The 21030-nt window shown below is 37.0% G+C and overlaps 1 protein-coding gene across 2 annotated transcripts in view; it reads left to right on the forward strand.

Annotated features, from left to right (window-relative positions):
* Positions 1-21030, forward strand: part of DCC (DCC netrin 1 receptor) — a 1130837-nt gene that overhangs the window by 692421 nt on the left and 417386 nt on the right. For both annotated transcript variants that reach the window (XM_027068985.2, XM_027068988.2), the window contains exon 7: positions 2137-2257. In XM_027068985.2, the coding sequence (XP_026924786.1) occupies positions 2137-2257 (121 nt within the window). The remainder of the gene's footprint in view (positions 1-2136; positions 2258-21030) is intronic.

Consider the following 21030-nt stretch of genomic DNA (forward strand, 5'->3'; position numbering starts at 1 on the left):
ATACCACGTTGTTTTCCTGGTACACAGTGAGCACTCAATACCTATCATTATTAGCTTTGCTTTTGCTGTTACCAGCAGAATTCTTTGTTCATGTAAAAAATTCTCTATGAAAGCTCTCCTTTAGGTGTAGGTTGGCCTGGGAGGTTCTGAATTCAAGGATATGAATATATGAGAAATATGAAAAGCACTTTCCAAATATCAGAGAACTTTTTAGCTGAAGAAGGAGTATTTAGGCCTACTTCTCTTAGGTTGAGATGCCGATATGACCTGTCGAAGAAGAGTGTGTAAGCCAGGTCTTCTGGCAGAAGGGTAATAGACCACAGGTGCTCTGCCAATCCAGGCATGTGTTCTACTTGACCTTGCACTGGTGCTCATTTGTGGATCCACCTCTTTGTTGCTGGATCAGTTGACTTTCAAAAAAATTTTTTTTCAACGTTTATTTATTTTTGGGACAGAGAGAGACAGAGCATGAACAGGGGAGGGGCAGAGAGAGAGGGAGACACAGAATCGGAAACAGGCTCCAGGCTCTGAGCCATCAGCGCAGAAACCGACACGGGGCTCGAACTCACGGACCGCGAGATCGTGACCTGGCTGAAGTCAGACGCTTAACCGACTGCGCCACCCAGGCGCCCCTAGATCAGTTGACTTTCAGAAACTTCCATAACTCGTTATGCATGCATTTTGTCACACCACGAGGGTTCTTAGGGAATATATCCATAAAGCATATCTTTATTACTTTTGTCACCAGTTAGTATTTTCCCCTTTTAGTTGCATTTGTTTAATTGGTTGGGAATGGAGTAAGAAAGAGAAAAAATGTAACTTTTCAGTGCCACACCAACCCATTATTTCCTTTAAGTGTAATGCCATTTCTACTACCACTGAATTAAAAATGACCTGCCATGGGGCAACTTGAAATGTGTTGTGTCTGCCTAGAATATATGCTACTTGCATATAAAGGAAATTGTTGAGTGCCCTTAAGGACACATGATAAAATGCAACATTTATTTTTTTCTACAGTTTGAATAATCTTTCTCCCAGAATGACTCATTACAGCCAACCTATTTAAATGTTTCTTTTCTTAAGGTAAAAAGAAAATGTACAGTGTGAGCTCTGTTCACATTAAATTGTGCTTAAAAATGTTTCCCCAATAGCTGCAGAAATCTGAGAGCCATTGTCTGTCACAAAGTAACATTTAGCGCAAATAGTAACTTATATGAGAATTGTTAATTAGAAGTTAGTCAGCTTTATCTAAGAATTTTACATCAGCAGAGAATTGACTACAAGACACTAAAAACAATTAAGAATTCCCCATGAGGTAATATTTATCTCTTAATGACTTCAGGGGAAGTGATTTAACACGTCTCACTTACTGAACTAATTCTTACACTAATATTGAAGAAAAACTGAGTTAGTATAATTAAATGCTATTTCCAGATCATTTTATCATCCATCCTTGAAAAAGATGGTGGCTCAATTTATATAAAATAGGAGTTAACATTGCTGTGTTTAATTTATGGATTTCTGAAGGTGGAGCATTTCAGCCATAAAACAAGAAGGACATGGTATAAAATATCTGGCATACCACCACTCCAAATCCCCCAAAAGGGCACATGGCAAAGCAATTACAATTTTAAAAGGATTTTCGGACTTTTATTTTCTCGGTAAACACTTCCAGAAAATATCCCACCTAGAATTCTTGTCTTTTAGAAGCTGCAAAAATCAGTGTTTTGATTTCTTTTCTTTTTCCCCAGCAGCTGCTGAACCCAAATTTCCTTCAATAACAAGGGAAAAAATGAAATTTCTTTTGAGCTAACCTTTTTTCTTGCCTATTTAATAAAAGAGCTCTCTGTTTGCTGCTAATTAAGATATTGAGGATGATGTGTATTTTTGTGAGAATAGTTCTTATTGCAGAACTAGCTTAAATGGATACACATAGATTCGACAGAGTATTGGGAATCTGTGACATTTTCCAAGTGGCATAAGACATATCTATGAGGCTGACAACTCTCATGGCCTCCCTTGTTGCTTCTCCTATGGAGTTTTATTAAAATTTTTATATTCATTTTGTCTCTTTGAGTTTTTGTTTGTTTGTTTTTGCTTTGTAAAATATTTCACCTGCTTCTTTCTTCTCCCTAGGGAGGAAGCAACTTACGAATCCTTGGAGTGGTAAAGTCAGATGAAGGCTTTTATCAATGTGTAGCTGAAAATGAGGCTGGAAATGCCCAGACCAGTGCACAGCTCATTGTCCCTAAGCCTGGTAAGATGAGGGGAACTTTGCTCTGGGACTGGTAGCTGCCATTATGCATGGTCCACTTGTAACATTCACATTGTTTTCCCTATCTCTCAAAGTCATTTGGAAATTATTTAATTATTTAGTTTATCAAGGTGTGTGTTTATGTTTTGATGGCATATTCTTTCTACAAAACTAGGTATGTATCTCCATCCAATGAGATAGTCATGAACAGTATGTGCCTCTGGTTGTCAAGATAATAACCACTAAATTACTACCTTATTCCCTCTTGTGGCCTGCTTTTCTTCTAATATTTCAGGTAAATATAGAATACACACACACACACATATATGTATATATATATATATATATATAGAATATAGAATATAGTATCTCTATATTCTATATATAGAATACTTCTGTGTGTGTGTGTGTATATATATATATATATATATATATATACACTTCTCTCTCTCGAGATATATATATATGTGTGTATATATATTCTTCTCTCTCTCTCTCGATATATATATATGTATAATATATATATTTCTCTCTCTCGATATATATATATAAAAATACCATATGTATATATATATATATATAAATGCCATATATATATGTGTGTGTGTGTGTGTGTGTGTGTGTGTGTATATATATGGTATATATGGTGTATATATATATATATATATACACCATAATATATACCATATATGGTGTATATATATGGTCTTGAATCAGTGGAAATAGTAGAAATAATCACTTGACCATTTTTCTATATTTTTATAAATAGATTTTGATGAAATGTCTTTTGTCTATGATTTGTAAAGTTTTTTTTTTAATTTTATTTTGTCCTATAGTCTTTTGGAAGTTTAATATGGTGGTGCATTCAAAACTATCATAACTATGATAAGACATATTTCTTATCCCCCAAACAACAAAAATTCTGTCAGGAAAAAAGAAAAGAAAAGAAAAAGAAAATCAAACTGGTCAGCTGCTCTGAAATGTTCTATCACTAAAGAAAGTCGAAAGTATTCATTTGTTTAAAAAAACAGAAATGGAAAATTTGTTTATATAGATCCAAATACTTTAAAATATTAATATCTTCTATGGAAGTTTTCATACCACCTGTTGATTACGTTGCTTTCAACTCTTCAAGACCAATTTCCTCCCTCTTGACATGACTCACCACTCTTGTCTCACTCTTTCCCTGCAGTAAGTTTAATAGAAAGTAACTCAAATGTATGAGACAAAGTCTTTCGTTGGCTTCTATCATTTAAAATGTGTCTTGGAAGGCCTTATATTTTGTGCATCCCTAACCAATCATCTGAAGGCTCTTGGACTCTCATAATAATGCTCGATGATGACTTTCCCTTTCTTTCTTGATTGAAACCAAAAAAGCAACCATATAGCAACAGTCCCAGATGAGTAAAGGAACTAAAGGAATTATCTAGGAATTAAAAAGGACAATTAACTCTCATTCAAGATTGCCGATTTCACTGACGGACTATTTATTTTCCCTCCATTTAATGTGCTTTAAGTGTTAGTGTAACATTATTTGTGTGACAAAGTACATTCTCTTATGCTGAAATAGTAAGGGATAAGTAGGAGAAAAGAAACATCTAAAATCAGTCTCTAATGTGAGCCAGGCTTTAAGAACTGTGCACCATCTCATTAGTAATGACAGTATGGCCACATTTATGCTAGTAATGGGTGCTATCACAAGTCACAGAATAACAGAATTCTAGTTAAACTTGATTTTCAGCTATGGCCATAAAGCTGAGGGAAATGCTGGATAAGCAATCCTATATTTCTAAAAAGAGGCGTGAAATAGTTTCTCCTAAAACTTGTTGACACTGACCAAACACACCCAGTGACCATTCCCTACAATTGCCCATAGGAATGGAGGATTCTCTGAAGTGCTAGAATTCATAGGATTAGAGATAATCAGGGCACTTTCCCTTCCACACAAGTCAAGTTGTGGAGACACCAAGAAAACCTCTTGAACAGGTTGTGTGTGCGTGCGTGCGCGAGTGTGTGTGTGTGTCTATCTTTTACTAGGAATTGCTTGTAAAAGTGAGAAATGGGAAAATTACACAAGCTAGAAGCTGGAAATTGTCTGGAACTGTCCACAAGGATGCTAGGAAAGAGAAAGGGGAAGGCGACTGTGGGGAGAAGCTCTATTTCCAGCTTGGGATCGAACAAAGACGTGAGTTGCACTTGAAAATAGCAGGGCTGGAGTCATTTTGAAAGGACTATGCCTGAGAGGTCCTGCCTGCTGAGGCTACCCAAACCAGAAGAGAGACACCACCTGAGAGGGAGCTGAGCTGGGGAGCTGGTGCATTGGCCAGCTAGACCATGCAAAGAGTCCAGGGAGGGCATTCCTAAGGGAAGGGTGGCAGTCTCTCAAGAACTCACAGAGCTGCCTCACAAAAAAAGAGGCTTGTGGATGCCTTCCTCTTTTGAGAGCAAATCCATCCTCTCCTGGATGTCTGACCCTGGAGACAGGGGGAGACATAGAGGAGGAAAAAATAATAGATCTAAATGGAGGAGAAAACAATAGATCTAAGAGACTGTAAAAACCACTGACAGTCCCACTAGCTCTTCCTCACTTTTGGTCTCAGGTCTACTCTGATAAGTGGGAAGAAACTTTAAATTGAACATTAGATTGGTGTTTTGATTTAGATCTTACTGTCTTACTGTGTGTGTGTGTGTGTGTGTGTGTGTGTGTGTGTGTGTGTGTGTGTGGTTATTGTTTGTTGTTTTTATTACCTGAAGATAAAGCTTTTAAGATATTGTAAGCTGACCCCAGGACCAGAGGAATGGCCCAAATTGCTATCAGGGATAGGAAATAGATCTGACAAGTTGTGTATGAAAGTGGACCACAGACTAAAATGAAACTGTTTCCTCTTAATATTCTAGCAGTTCAGCTCATTTGATAAACCAGTTATAAGCCTCCAGCTTCACTTATCCCAGCAAGCTCTGATTTCAACAGGTAGCCATTTATTACCAGCATCTTGTATTCCATCTGGGCCCTGATTCGTTTAGGTCTAAGTTACCATGTAGAGCAAGCCTCCCCTAGGCAGGTGAGTCATTTCCCTCCTCACTGGGATGAGCCTCTGTGAATCTGGATAATTCATTCTTCCATGTAGATGGTAAAGTATTGTCAGTAGATTCTGCACTCTTGGTCAGTGTTTAATGTATTTGGCAACAGATTAGAACAGAAAGTAAAAGAAAATGAAGATAAAAATCTGAAAGCATGGCAGGACACTGTTGTGACTGCTGTACACACACACACACACACACACACATACACTCACACTCACACACACACCCTTATAAATGATGGACTGCTTTTTCCCAGCTATTCAGTCGGGTCTTCATATAATGCTTCTCCAACTCCTTGGAGATGCAGTGTAGTCCACATGCACAGATGGTGGAGAGGCCAGCTATAAATATAAATTCAACAATGAGGCTGACCACGGTGGGAAGAACATAGCCCTCTCTGTTTAAGTTTCAACAATAAATGGCTACCATATATTTTGAGGCACATTTTGGGCTCATATGGCCAGCTGTTCAGCTTTGGTCTGTCCACAAGCTTGCGGCTGAGAGTTACTCTTGGCAGCCATAACAATCTGCTACTCACTGAAGCACACACAATGGCCTATTCCAGCCAGTGTCCATTGTTAATGGATATTTACATAAGCCTAATGAAGTTTCCACATAGTCTTTTATATACAGTTAGCTATTCCCACTCTAGCAATTAGTGACTTAGGAAATAGAGTAAACATAATCTACTAAATTAAACTGAGTTAATGACTTGTTTTGCTCTCCAGAAAATAAATTTGGGAGAAATATTGAGATGTGTGTACTCTAACAGGTGAAATATATACACAGGTCAAGAGGATCAAAGGCATTAAAAAAAAGTCATCTGACTATAGGAAGTCCTATCAATAACAGTATATATGGAATACTGTGATGCCATATACACAGTGCTAGACTGCTGCCTCCCTGCCTCCCTCTCTCTCTCACATGCACACTCACATAATGCATGAAAGCACAGAAAATGTCTGCTTTCTTAAGATTTTACACATGCATCAGAAAGATTTACCCATATTATGTAAGTGGTGGTGAATGGAAATTAAAATACTTTTGCTGATTTATGTTATTTGTATTCTTTATCTCTTATAATAGCTAAGGAAAAGTTTTATTGTTGTTTGTTTTAATTTATTTGCTTACTTATGTGGTGGGGGGCGGGGCACATTGGTTAAGAAGCTGCCTTTCCAAATGGAGGAGGCCAACTATAGCTCCAAGGCCACCAGTCAGTGAACACACCAGCCATAAAGTATCAAGAATCAATGTGTTAGGTGTCACAAGAACAAGGTTTCAGTAGCCAGATTCGCAAACCTGTAAGCAGTTAAATTAGGATCCAGTTAGCATAGCTGATGTTGATGAATTACTTACCCTCAAGTTATCCAGTAAATTGGAGTGTGGGCAGGTAGTAATTAAATTAATAAAACTATTTGATAGCTGGGTGGGAAAGTTAGCAGTTTTCTTTTGCTGAGGGGATGCAGGATAGAGAACAAGGCTGGAAAGATAAGATAGATATAAGGTATCCATTATCTCTAAGCTGATTATACTTCTTCCAGCTGCTGGTTGGCATTCATTTTCCTGGCAGTGGTCTGCAGTGAAGGATATTGAAAATACATAACTCTTGTCCAGGAGAGTTGAGGGCCAGGGAATAAATGCAGTGATGATTGGGCCATATGCAGTCTGGAATATTTTTAACTTAATGGCAGAAATGGGTAAAGATAGAACGAAGTTGCCATGGGAAGAAGTAATATATTCTTCATATTCTAATGTGCACACACACACACACACAAAAGCTACATGGCCAAAATGAATGCATGTCATTATAAACACTCCCTAAGTATAGGTTTGTTTAGGAAAGGCACCATATCACGTCTTCCATAGAGAAAGTAATATGGACTATGTGTTCCATGTTAATATTGAATGTTTTCTAGTGCTGGTTTTGTTTATTTTGTTGTTGTTTTTTTTTTTCTGCCAACACTGGTAACAAAATAGAATTCCCTCCCTGTAGGAGGCAAAATATATTGGCTCAGCATTTAGGGAAATGTGTGCTTTTATCAATTCCCTGTCCTTTCTTGGAAAAGTCTACTGATACAAATAGCATTGAATTTTCAAAAATTTATTAAGGCAGTGTATCATATAGCATAAAATTAGCAGAAGTATTTAAGTCTGGTCATAATCACTAAGGCATAAAATCAGAAGCTTTGTTTTGTTTTGTTTTGTTTTGTTTTGTTTTGTTTTGTTTGTATCTGTTTTTGTGACTTATTCCCTATTGATGTGAAAAGAATACCTTGAAATCCAAACAGACAAGAGGAATATCTGGATGCTCATCCATATAATTGTATATTAACTGTAACTAATTATAGTGTTTCTTACTAAATATTGACTCTTTCATAGTAAATTCAGTAGTATTATATGAAGCAATGGAAGATTGTACAATTAGTCTTAACACTTCAAAATCTGTTAGAATTTGTGAGTGTAATAGCACTTAAGCAACTATGTAAAACGATGTAACCAAAGCTAATAGGAAGTACTTTTCAGTCTCATATTAGTCACTGGTGGTCAATTAAATTAAATTTTTGTTTCTTATATGACAAGTGTTACCATGACTTAAATGCTCAGTTTTATTTAGTGTGGGATCAAATTGTTCCTGGAATTCTGTAGATAATTTAGATGGGCCAGTTCCATGTACTAGACTAACATGTTTGTGGATCCGAGCTAGAAACTAAGTCATTAGACAGTTTCCTCCTACAAAGTGAGATGCTCATTAAAACATTCTCTTTAGTTTTCCATCATTGAAACGTTTTTGAAAACGTTTTTGAAACATATTACCAATGTTGTGATATTATAAGCTCATAAGTTTTCCACGAGCATTTTCCCTTATAAACCTTGGTAATTAACTGTAGCTAATAGGATACAGAACCAGAATTTTCAAGGTAGCTTCCAGTGTCAGCGTATATGGCCATGAATGTGTTCAATCTGCTGAAATGTTATTTTTGCTTGCCAAGGTAGAGATAAAATAAGAGGATGGTTGTCCATGCTGTTTTATTTTCTACCTCAAAGTACCCTTTCCTTAGAGCGTTGACACTCAAACTAATACTTTCCTGAGGGGTTTAGTGATGGCCTAAGTTTGGCAAAAAGCAGTCATTTAATCTTTTATCATATAGCATTCATATGGTAGATGAGATATGTCTACATTTCATCCCCACATCCTTTTCTAGTTTACCTATAGAGATTTAAAACCTGATGGAATATAGAATATATGTATGGACAGAATCACAGACAATGTTGCCTAACCTTTCCGAGTCTTTATCTTCTCAGCTATAAAATGCAGTAGATAATCATCTCAAAACTTTATTACAATAAAGGTACGTAAAAGAGGTTTGTAGGCTCTAAATTGCTACCCAAATGTTACCCAAATGTTAGTCTTCTACTAGTTTGTTTGTTCTCAAGAAAAATAGCAGGCATTTAATAGGGTAGGTACAATGACAGCTTTCTTCTGGCATGTTTTTCATCCTCCAAGAAAAGAATTAATAAACAAATATTTCAACAACAACATCCATTTGAGTTTAAGTTTTTAGCGCGGTGGACAAGGTTAAGGGGAAAGGTTTGTTTCAAAATGACTGCTAGTGGAAAGGTTTGCTGCAAGGTTTGCAGTATCAGTTTAATGACTTCTCATTCCAGTTTTATGTTGGCAGAGGTTTCTCAGCAAATAAAGGCTTGTCATTCACCTTGTCCTTGGTTCAGCATGTGCTTCAAGTAGGAAGCTAGCTCAGTGCTAATCAGGAGGATATGGCTGTATGGCAGACTTTGAAATTAGAAATGAGTCTTACAGTAATGTGAAGTATCCTGATACCAGTGATAACTATAAATCCATACAATATGGAAGACTTGATAGATTCATGAATATTGATCATATCATACATTTGTGGTAAACACACCAAAAAGTGGTATTCTAGATCTTTTTTTTTTCTTACCTCTATAGGGAGGAAGTAGATAAGAATCTTGATTTTTATGGGGAATTCAAATGATCATGTGCTTGTTATACTTCTGTATTTTACAGGTAAATCACCCCTTGATAACAGGAATATGTATACACACACATGCAAATATGTATAGTTTTTCTTTCTTATATATATATATATATATATATATATATATATATACTTTCTTATATATTATTATTAGAAAATGTTAACTTACCAATGTGATAGTTAGTAGGAGGTATATAGAATTGAATAGTTAAAATTATATAGGTATAATTTTTAATTATTAGGTGATAATATCAATATTGATAGAACTATAATGAAATGGCATTCATATACACAGGTTGAAGGAATGCATTACAATTACAATACAGTCAGAACAAAGACTTCAAATGATCCCTGTGGAAGCTTTGAAACTGGGAAATCTCCTCAGGCTGTCCTCTCATTTCTATCCCCAGAAATGGGTGTGCCCTTGAGTGGTGTTCTCTTTAGCTAAAGGCTATCACCTGAGATGGCTTCAGTAGGGAGCCATCAGGCACTACCACTCCCTCCAGCAGGAGCAGGAGGAACGAGTGTTGCTGTCCTGAGAGAGCTGGATGGTGTACCACTCTTATCTACTGTGGTCCTCCCCTTGCTCCACTCAGATCTATTTCCTTCATGTAATAAAATTTTGGAAATAACTATTTCAGAATATGAGTTGCTCTCTTTCCCTGGAGAAAACAGGAAGTTTAGAGGTGTGAATTAAATCCCCCTCCGGTGCAACTGCAACTGGTCTCAGGGCTACAACTGGTATTCATTGTTTCTCTCTTCGTACCCATTAGGTATTCCTCTCACCCCCAACTATCATCTCTGCTGGTCCACGTGGCTCATCATGTGGGAAGACTCAAACTCCTATCCCTTCACAGGTCATAGAAACTGTACTAGTCCACTTACCATCAAAGTTGGGGGAAAGACTACCAAGAGACACCTCCAGTAGATCACCTGAATGCCAATAATTCTTCCCTGTTTCCCTCCTCCTCCTGATGGTCTGGGTAATAATTCTTGCCTTGCATACTGGCATTTTGGCATAAGAAGCCTGAAAGGACCAGGCAGCAATGATCCCTCAAGTTCAATGATGTCTGCTCTGAGATTAGGACTGTTAAATCCATAGAGTCTAGAATTGCAGGAATAAGAAACACACATATGCCAACTGGGTGACTGGGAGTAATGGTAAGTAAGCAGGATCATACCTACTTCAATCTCTTGTGTCCATGTACTCTACTGTTGAGGACATGGAAACATATACTGGTCATCGGTTTAGAGAATACACTGCACCCTAGAGGAAGGTACCCCATCTTAGAATATCACCTCTCATTTCTTTCCTCAATTGCTCCTCCAAAAGGCTGTACTTTTGTCATAAGTCAAGTCAGCAGCTTCTCAGTGGTTGGTATTTGAGAGGATCAGGAGATTCTATGGTCATATGTTCATCCACAACTCTTTTGCTATTAAATGAGTTCTTTGATCTTTCGCAGTGATATGTAGAATCCCATGTTGATGGCTCAGATACTAGGTGAGCTCTCAGATAGTGCTGCAGGCTGAAGCCCTGAGAATGAGAACAGGAAAGGAAGAACATGTGTATACTCCAGTCAAGATGAATTTCTGCCCCTTCCAGAGCAGAAGTTCAATATAAACAATATGTCACCAATAGGCTAGTTGGTTTCATCAAAGAATGGTGTTTTATTGAGTGCTCAGCATTTGTCTTGTTTGCTTGTATATTACATATATGGCAGTAGCAGTAGTTGCTGGTAAGCAGTAGCAGCTTTGGTGAGTTTGAGCCCATGCTATTGGGCAATGTGTAGACTCCATCATGACCACTATAGCCTCTTCATTCACATGTTTTTGTGCCACCACCAGAGCCTGGCTGATGCCACCTCGCTGAACTGTTCCATCTATTTGATTGTTTAGTGCCTCTTTTTTGGAGGATACAATCTGGTGTTTAGATTCAAGAATCTTTGCACCTGGTGTTCACTCTCATAGGCCCACCCACATCCCTCTTTTCCAAACCTCCTTGACCCTGAACTTTCACTCTCTCTCCAGAACTATAGTCAATCAGCCAAACCATCTGACTTTGCTCATAGTCCATATGTATATTCTTACTTTGCTCCATTTTTCTTTTCACATAAGGTAAATGGCCTGGTGTACTCAACATTCTGCCTTCCGGGGAATGTTCTCTCACTGCCTTCTTTCAGGGTTATATCTGACTGAGGCTGTGGTATAATAGCCATCTATTTTGAGTACACCTACATATCCACATACCAAACTGACAAAGCTTGGTCTTTTTCCTCCTCAGTCACTTGGCCATAAGTGTGAGTTGAGGGAAAGATACCTATATAACAGTGGAAATATGGTTGTTGGGGTAGCTGCTCTTATGCCGTCTGGTCATGTTTGTGCCTGATATCAGTTGTTTAATCTTTAATCTTGCTACAAGTTGATGATGGTGCCAGCTGACCTTTTGACTTGATGCATTTCTGAAAACCCAATTTATGATGAGCAATTATAGGCACTTCTTTCTTAGTGTTTTCTTAGTGTTTCTTTGCTTCTTCCTCAGTACTTAGAGGTATGAAATACAATAATCTCTCCCTATTTATAGGACTTGTCTTGCCACGTTCCAAATCATGTGCCCCTAAAAACTTCACTGATGTTATTATGGGCCACTGTACCTTTATAGGATTTGTCTGCCACCGCTGAAGGATGTGTGTTTTACCAAAACCCTCCATATGTTTGCCATTTCACACTCAACTTGTCTGATTAACATGATTGTATTAATGCAATTGACAAATGAAATATGCTACAAAACATCTGCATTGTCTAGGTCCCACTGGACTATTTTATGACAGAACATGGGAGAGTTAACATAGCCCTGGGACATGACTGAAAATGAATGATGACTTTTTATTCCTAGTAAATGAGAAAAAAATGTTCTGATTGTAAAAGAACACATCACTATGGCTAAATATATTGTACTAGAGGTTGTGTTAATCTGCTCACACAGAGGTATAGGATCTGGCATAGCAGATAGGATAGGAACCACTACTTACATAGCTGTCTACTGTCATTCTCTAGGTTTGCTCTGGTTTTTGTAGGGATCAGATTGAATTATCATTCCTTAGGGCTCTAAGAGTAACACTAACCTCTGCCATTCTTCCAGGATATTCTACAGTGATAAGTGGAATATTACTGTATAGTGGAATAAATTCATGTAGTATATAAATGGCATAATAAAGTATAAAAAAGTAGAGTATAATTATTTTTATACAATATGGGTATGAACCTTTAAAATAAGTTTAAATCTAAATCATCTCCATATCTATATTTATAATTTCAGAAAACTATATTATTTTTATTTTAGAAATCAAAATACATGGGTGCAAAGAAAGCATCAAACAACAAGCAATATGTACTAAAGTATGCCAAGAGTTTTAGAAATGTGAGTGTGATTTTGTCTGTGACTTCAGCCCCCAAATAAACTACTTGGAGTATCCTCTGCCTCTCAGAACACCAAAAAGGTCCCTAGTAGACAAGGCTTTTGTATTTTGTTATTTTAAATTTAATGAGAAACTTAGAAACGTAAGAAAATAAATACCATTTTAATTATGGAGAGGAATATGCCAGTAGGGCTCTGGTCAGCCCTGCTTAGAGTAAGATTTATATAAATACAGAAGAAAAAGGGAAATACAGAAGAGAATGGCGTTTTCAAAAACCTACTTGTGTCAGGTTTTGTGTGCTAAGCACTTCATAAGCATCATTCCATTTTCTTCTATGATAATCTGGTCCAGAATATATTACTCTTCTCATTCCACAGACTAGAAGATTATGCTTCAGAGAGGTCAGATAGCATGGTAATTTGAACAGCTCTAAAGGGGTGGAGCTGGATTTGAAAAACACTATTAAATCTTTATTAGTGGGGACCATGTTGAGTCAGGGCTTTATAATACCATACTAATTGATTCTTCTCAAGAATCCTACGAAGGAGATACAGTTCTTTTCCTTTAACTTTGTGGGTGAGAAACATCCTGCTCAAGGAAGGTAGCTAATTTATCAAGGCCACTCAGCTAGCACAGTTTGACTTTCACACCTGCTGTCTCAGCCACTTTGCCATAATGTGACTTTCCCCCCCAACACTCAGTCTACCACATGGAGCCTGGACAGGGAAATGGAGGATTATTAATATTTATTTGAGTTTAGTCAGTCTAGTTTGTGAATTACTAATAAAGGAGAGGAGCTTGAAATTAATTAAAATTCCTGAGATTCTGCCACACAAATGATATCTGCCCAAATTCCCAGTGTGCTAAAAGTCATTGCTAAGGGTGGGCCAGTTGTAGAATGTGTCTTGAGTCTTAAAGGTAAATATTATGTAACTCCTGTTACCCAGGAATCTGTAGTTTAACCAAAAATAAACATTTAGCATGACTAATCTTAATTATTAAATGTATCAGTGCAGCATGACCTATAATGGTATATTGATTATTTAACATTTACCAAATACTCAGAATACCAAAGGCTTACAAAACTGAAAGGAGCATTAGGGACGGTAGATATCCTTTAAAGAGAGCTTCATTCTTTGTATACTAAGACAAATTCCTTAAATTCTAATACAGCTAGTGCTTCATCTACTATGTTTTTGTCTAAACCCTATTTGAGGAGGATAGTGGTATCACTTGTCATGCAGACTGACAAGGTTTCTGTTGTTTAGAAAAGTGCCTTCACTTGTTTTATTTTGTTCCCCGCTTTAAGAGAGAAGTTCCAGTTTCCAAAACAGTTTTTTTTTTTTTTTTTTTTTTTTATCTTTAAAGGAGGGAGGGGAACAGTTTGCTTTCACATAAATATCTCCTCATAGGTCTTTAACCTATAATGTGGTTCCATTGAAAACCAAAAAATTAGGGGTGCCTCGGTGGTGCAGTCGGTTAAGCGTCCGACTTCAGCTCAGGTCACGATCTCGCGGTCCGTGAGTTCGAGCCCCGCGTCGGGCTCTGGGCTGATGGCTCAGAGCCTGGAGCCTGTTTCCGATTCTGTGTCTCCCTCTCTCTCTGCCCCTCCCCCGTTCATGCTCTGTCTCTCTCTGTCTCAAAAATAAATAAACGTTAAAAAAAAATTTTTAAAAAAACCAAAAAATTAGTTAATAAGCCTAAATGACTAGTATGTGCTATGTATAGCCGTCTTTGTTATTTTGTATTGACAAATATCCACCAAGATCCCTAGATAACCTTAACTTTCCCTGACAATATTGACAAAACATATTTCTTTTATTTGGATTATGTCTGAGTGTGATATATTGTAGAATGTAAGAAAATTCACTTGAAATAAAAAAACAATCCATCCTCAAAGTAAAGCATGTATTGCAAACCAAGAAAAATCAAGTAGAAAAGCCATCTTCCCCATATTTCCTGATACTTTTCAGTTCTAGTTTCTATTTAAATGAAGAGCTACCTGATAATCAGGTAAAATATTCTTTAGTTCTGAAAGATGTCAACTAAGTTTATGTACATGAAAATGTACAAAAGCAGAATAGACTATTTTGAATGGAGAAGAACGATTCTCTAACTGATCTTTTCCTAACGGCATAGCAGTTACTTGGAAGAAGAAAGAAATGAAAATACCATGTAGCTTATTTTATATTTTACTCTTGCCTTGTCTTCTTGTTTTCATAAATAGAAAAAAGCAAGAGATAACAGAATTGGTCGTCCATACATAAGCCTTTGGATCTCATGAATGCCATGTCTGATTTCTGACATACAGACCACCTGCTTTCTTTTTGTACACAAGCCTTACTTCTCATTATTTAACATGAGCCTTTGAGCCCAATTCTGATCAGACATTTTAGGTCTTTAACACACTTGCCTAGAAAGGATAACATGACCCTCGGGGAAATTCAACTGAGTGAAGTGGTAAATACCTTTTGCTTTTTATATCAAGAACAATAACAACAGCAATAAAACCTCATACCAAGTATGTAATTTCTTGCACATAAAATGTTATCCTAGAAGTCATTCCTATTCTGAATGCAGATGCTAAGTAAAATTGTTCAAGCTTCTAGTCTAATAGAGAAGTTGGAAGCAGAACAAATCATTACCATGAGTCCCTAGAGTATGTAAATACACGATGTAGGGGTAACACAATGGAGAGCTTAAGCAACTCTTTCTATGGGAATCAGAGAAACTCATTGCTGAGGATGTGACATCTGAGCTGAGATGGACTTTGAAGTAGAAATACGATTTTGCCAAGCTGTCAAGAAGGGCAAAGAAACGGCTGATAGAAGAAATGTTACACCTAAAGCCTAGAGAAATAGCATAGAAGCAGAAGTATATTTTCAGTGAAGTATGTGTAGCTTAGTGAAACTGGAGAGATATGCAGGATGGATCACAGAGTATCTTTTTTGAATATGCAAAGAAAATTGGACTTTTTGTCTAGGCTATGTGGGATATTGATGGCTAGAATGTAAAGGATGCTATTGGTGTTTTCAAAAGAGAACTCTGGAAGTAGTGAGGATGATCGCGACATTGGCAGTGGTGGAAACGGACTGGAAATAGCAAAACTAATAGGGAAAGTATATCAGTAAGAAGCTGGGCAAGACAGAACAAGGTCACCTACCACAACAATACAGAAAGAGTGAGCAGATATATTAGATCTTCAATACGTGGAGATGATCTACTAATATATAAAGAATGTTTAAGAATCTGGGATGATTCCTAGATTCTTAATTTAACTGAATAAATGGCAAAGCCATTACTTCCAAAGGTGGAACATCACAAAAAGTGACCTAAATGTTTTTTGACAGAAAGAGTCTAGATTCTGAGTTCCATGAGAGCCCCTGTCTTGATCGTCTCTGCATTTCAAGCACCTGGTAAAGGGCAGACACTCAATTACTGATTACTAGTTAATTGATAATGCTGAGTAGCACAAACTATTATAGACTAGAAGATGAAGCAAAAAAGGTAAATATTTTTAAAATCTCAAAGCAATATAATTGAAATAGACACAGTTAATAGTCTGACTGGAAAACAATATTCTGTCATGTAGATTCAAAAGACTGGAGCAGAAGAAAAAAAATAAATGCAGATATTTTGTAATATCCCCAGAGGGAAATAGTTGTGGTGTGAACTGAGTGGCCACTCTGCTCCTAGAAAGAGAAATTCAAAGAATAATATGAAGAGGAAATGGTTAGCAGTTTGCATTTGAATTGAAAAGGAGCATTTGATGCTGACCTGAAATCCTGTAAGTTATTGGCATTGCTGATGGTAATGAAAAGCTTAAGGGAGCGTTGACGGGGCCTTATTATGTATCCTAAGTTCTTTGATTGAATATAAGTGAATCATTCTCCCACTGATGAGATGACTCCTCCTTGCTGAATGTATTTTACCCAGCTTTGAAGAAGGGACTCATCCTGCTGCCATGTTGGAAGAATGAGTTAAAGGGTTATGCATGAACATAAGATAATCATTGAGTACTGTCACTGCCAGGACCGGAACATATTGATTTGATTAGCCCTTAACTATCAGAAGAGCAAAAGTGATCACTTCTTTTTACTCTCTCTCTCTTCTTTGTCTCTCCTATGTCTGTGGCAGACACAGATTAGAACCAAGAAATAAATTAGAAATAAAAGGACTAACTTGAGCTCTCTGCCATCTGGAAATAAAATCCATTTAATTTACCCTGACTATCCTTGTTATAGTATTAAATATAGACTAAGTAGTTTAATATGGATTTATGTAATGAGTTCACAAATTGATTTTGCGGTATGTATTTGCTCTAGGAAATAAACATCTGCTTACTATGGCTTGAAAGGCATACCTGTGTGTGGACTCACTTTGATATGATGAATGGATTTTCTTAAAAAAATAAGAAATCTACTCCATGATCATTTTGTCATCCCCTTCTTTTTAAAATGCAGAGTCAAAACCAAAACAAAACTGATTTAGAAGCTTCAGTTATCTCCTAGGGGAAGCAGTCTCTCTATTGGGTGCTGATGCTAATGTCTTATCTCTGAGTGACAGGATTAAAAAAAAAAAAAAAAAGACTTTGACCCTGTGTTTGTGAAGCTTCCACTTCATCTTTTCCCTTGTTCAAGAAAGTCATATCCACCTTATTTAAATATTAATTATTTAACCTGAACTGTATGCAACGAATTTGTAAAATAAAATCCTTGCAAGTTTGAAGATGAATCCAGAGAGGTGCCTCTCTGAGCCAGGCCCCCACCTTCCCTACCTCTGGTGGCCGAATTTGATGTAATTGTAATTGGTGATGGGACATGTCAGCCAACTATTCTCAGAATGGCTACTAAGATTTGTAATTATAATGTTCTTTATTCCTATTTAAATTCAACAGTATCTTCACATTACTATTCTTTCTCTTGAAAGATGGAAATTTGGGTGTGGGGGTTGGGGGTCATTAAGAGACAGGATTTTGCTTTCTTGAAATCTACACTTTTTCTGTCTGCCCCAGCTCTCTAAGGCACCATAGACAGGGGAGGCCTTCTATCAAGAATGGTAATTTACAATCTAAGAGTACTTAATCTAAAATCTGTCCTTGTCAAAGGAGAACACATTGGTCCCCATGCAGCAGTAATGGGAATTTTATTTCAGCATAAGATTCAATGTAGGCTTTCAATTGTATTTTTTAAACTACCCATCCTTATCAATTTATGCAATGTACAGGCCTTGTGGGTCTTTAACCTCATTCTACTTTTAAAATAGAAAACACTGAATGTAGTAAATAGTCTAATCCACATTGAAAATGTATAAACTAACCTTGTAAACTGGCTGTAAACAAAACAGCAACAACAAAATGTTATATAGTTTTGACTGAATCTAGCTTTATTATTAATCATTTCTTCTGGTGATTAAAATATAATTCTCCAAAGAGACCTTCTTCTGCAACAGACTTGACTCTCTCACTGTAACCACTTTATATTCTAAAATTAGTTTCCTTAATTTCCACTTTCATATACATTAGAGTTTTGCCTACCAACGCTGTTCAAAAAAAATTGTAGTTGAGGAATAGAATATTTTAAAAATTGTATCAGGTAGCCAAGAATTAAAATAAATACATAAAATCTGTATAACCATTTTTTTTTACTAACAAATCACTAAACAACATGCTAAGATAAACTCAGTATCAATGAATTTTTTAATGTTTATTTATTTTTGAGAGAGAGAGAGAGAGAGAGAGAGAGAGAGAGAGAGCACGAGCAAGGAAGGGGCAGAGAGAGGGAGACACAGAATCTGAAGCAGGCTCCAAGCTCTGAGCTGTCAGCCCAGAGCCCAATGCAGGGCTGGAACCCACAAACCACGAGATCATGACTTGAACTGAAGTCGGATGCTCAACAGACATAGCCACCCAGGCATCCCTAATGACATTTTAAATTAGTTATAATGGTATTTTACTTTAACTCTATGTATCAACCCTTGGTTTTTTTAGAAACCTTTGACAGTGTCATAGTTTCCATGTGGTGTATACAAAATGGTTTGTTTTGCTTCAGCAAACACGTATCCTAATTTTATTGCTGCTGGTTTTCTGGCCTAGGATTAGTTAACTAGCAATATCTGGCTTATGAGTCCTGCCTCACTGGGTTTCCATTCTCTCATTCCTTATTTATCATATTTAAACCTGCTTCTGTGGATCCCTAAATTCTACACCTCACTGATTTCTACATCTTTGTACCCCTGCAACACTGACCCATTCCTTGCTTCATAACAGATTTTACTAGGGAACATTTAATTCTGAAATCCTTTTCACCTTTACTTTTTCCTCTACTAACTTACCCAAGCCATCATAGACCAACAAAACAAAATAAACCCATCATTATCACATCATCATCACCATCATCATCATCATCATCTCCTCCTCCTCCTCCTCCTCCTCCTCCTCCTCCTCCACATCATCATCATCACAACATTTATTTTTCTCTTCTGTGTTTTAACACAGTGTTCTCTCCCAAAACTCAGTTCCTCTGTTTTCCAATTATCCCAAATGGGAGTGACACTTAGTAGGCTGGAGATGGCATATTGATGACTGTGGATGAAATATACATGGATATATTCCATACATTCTTACTCTAAGAGAGGGCATATATCCAAGTTGCCTTGGAAATGACTTGATTCTGATACGTGAGACCCTCAAGGCCTGAAGCATAGCACAGGTATACTTTAGATGGTTAACAACATGGATGAGCACTGATGATATTAAAAGTGAATAGTGCATGTTGGGCCAGTTTCTCCTATAGTTTATGATGCTGTCAAGAGTAGTAAAACTGGAGGAATATATAAGACTCCTTTTTGTTGACTATTTGTTAGAATCATCCAGGGAACGTTTTGTGTTCTAACAAATACTACTGACTCAAATGTGTTATCCATAACTAGCAAGATTCCTTGCACACTAGTTGTTAGAAAGACTGCATTTTAACTTTCTTTGCTATTCACAATAAATTTAAAGACATAAAGATACCAAGAGTTTATGATCATATGCCATTATTTAGAGAGAATCATGGAAAATCTAGTTTTTGTTTGTTTATTTGTTTGTTTGTTTTTACACCTATGTGTAAAGACTTCATGAAAATTTTGGAGTATTCATGTCAGTAGTCCAATTCACCTACAATGTTTCCAGGTATTTAAGGCTTTGGGGGAAAACAATGAATGGCTGTAGTGATAGCAGCAGAAATCCTTTTTCTGTGGCACAGACATCTGAATATCAAAGGGTAAACATGGATGTGGTGGATATCAATGGCTCAGTTTAGTCAAGCTAAAACAGAATTTCTCAGGGTTGCCTCCCTGAATGGTTCTAAGTTAGTGTAGTGTAGGCCCAAAGATAAATTTTGTATAAGATTTGGCAAGTAGACACAAAGACATAGCCATACTTCTTTACGTTTTGGGGGTTGTTGCAGGGCACATGTTGCTGCTTGTCTCTTGGCTCACCTGTTGGTACAAGGCAGCAGTCTTACCTTCTTTGTGCCTTACCTTCGGCTTCGGCTTCTCCAACTCTTGGGCTAGGTGCGTGTTTAGGTATGAGATAGAGATGGTGAAGGATTGATATGGATTCTAGTCTGTCCTCATGAGTTCCATCTAAGCTTAGCAGATTTTGTCTTATCCTTGCTTTCTCTGGTTCACATCCATCTTCCCTTCTCAACTTCCTGCCCTGATAACTTCAAGCTCAAGGACCAGACTCAGAAATAACAGCCCTACATACACTGTGTAACCAGCCCTTAAAACTGTGTATTATTTAATCAAGCAATAGAACCCCCCCCCCCCCACCCTTTGACTGTAATACTCTTATCAAAATGTGATTGCTACAGTGGAGAAATGGTAGAAGCAATAAGTGCCCAAGAAATTTGGGAAATGGGTAAAAACCTACCGAAGAGAGAGATGCTTGGATGGTTTTGCTAAGATATACTCTAATAATATTTACTCTTTTTTTCTTTAAAAATTGTTTCAAAACTATCCTTATCTACTTGAATCATAAGCTTCAAAATTCAAGTGTGAATATACAAAGATCCCAGAAAGAAAGGAATAGCATGCTTAATTCAAGAAAGGTTTAATAAAAGAGCTATTAACAAAGGTGTATGAACATATAGAGAAAATAAACTTATTTAAAATCACCTTATTTGGGAGCACCTGGGTGGCTCAGTCAGTTGAGCATCTGACTCTTGATTTTGGCTCAGGTAACGATCCCAGAGTCCTGGGATTGAGCCCCACG

This window comes from Acinonyx jubatus, chromosome D3 (genome assembly GCF_027475565.1).
Source record: "Acinonyx jubatus isolate Ajub_Pintada_27869175 chromosome D3, VMU_Ajub_asm_v1.0, whole genome shotgun sequence".
In the NCBI taxonomy this organism is placed as follows: Eukaryota; Metazoa; Chordata; class Mammalia; order Carnivora; family Felidae; genus Acinonyx; species Acinonyx jubatus.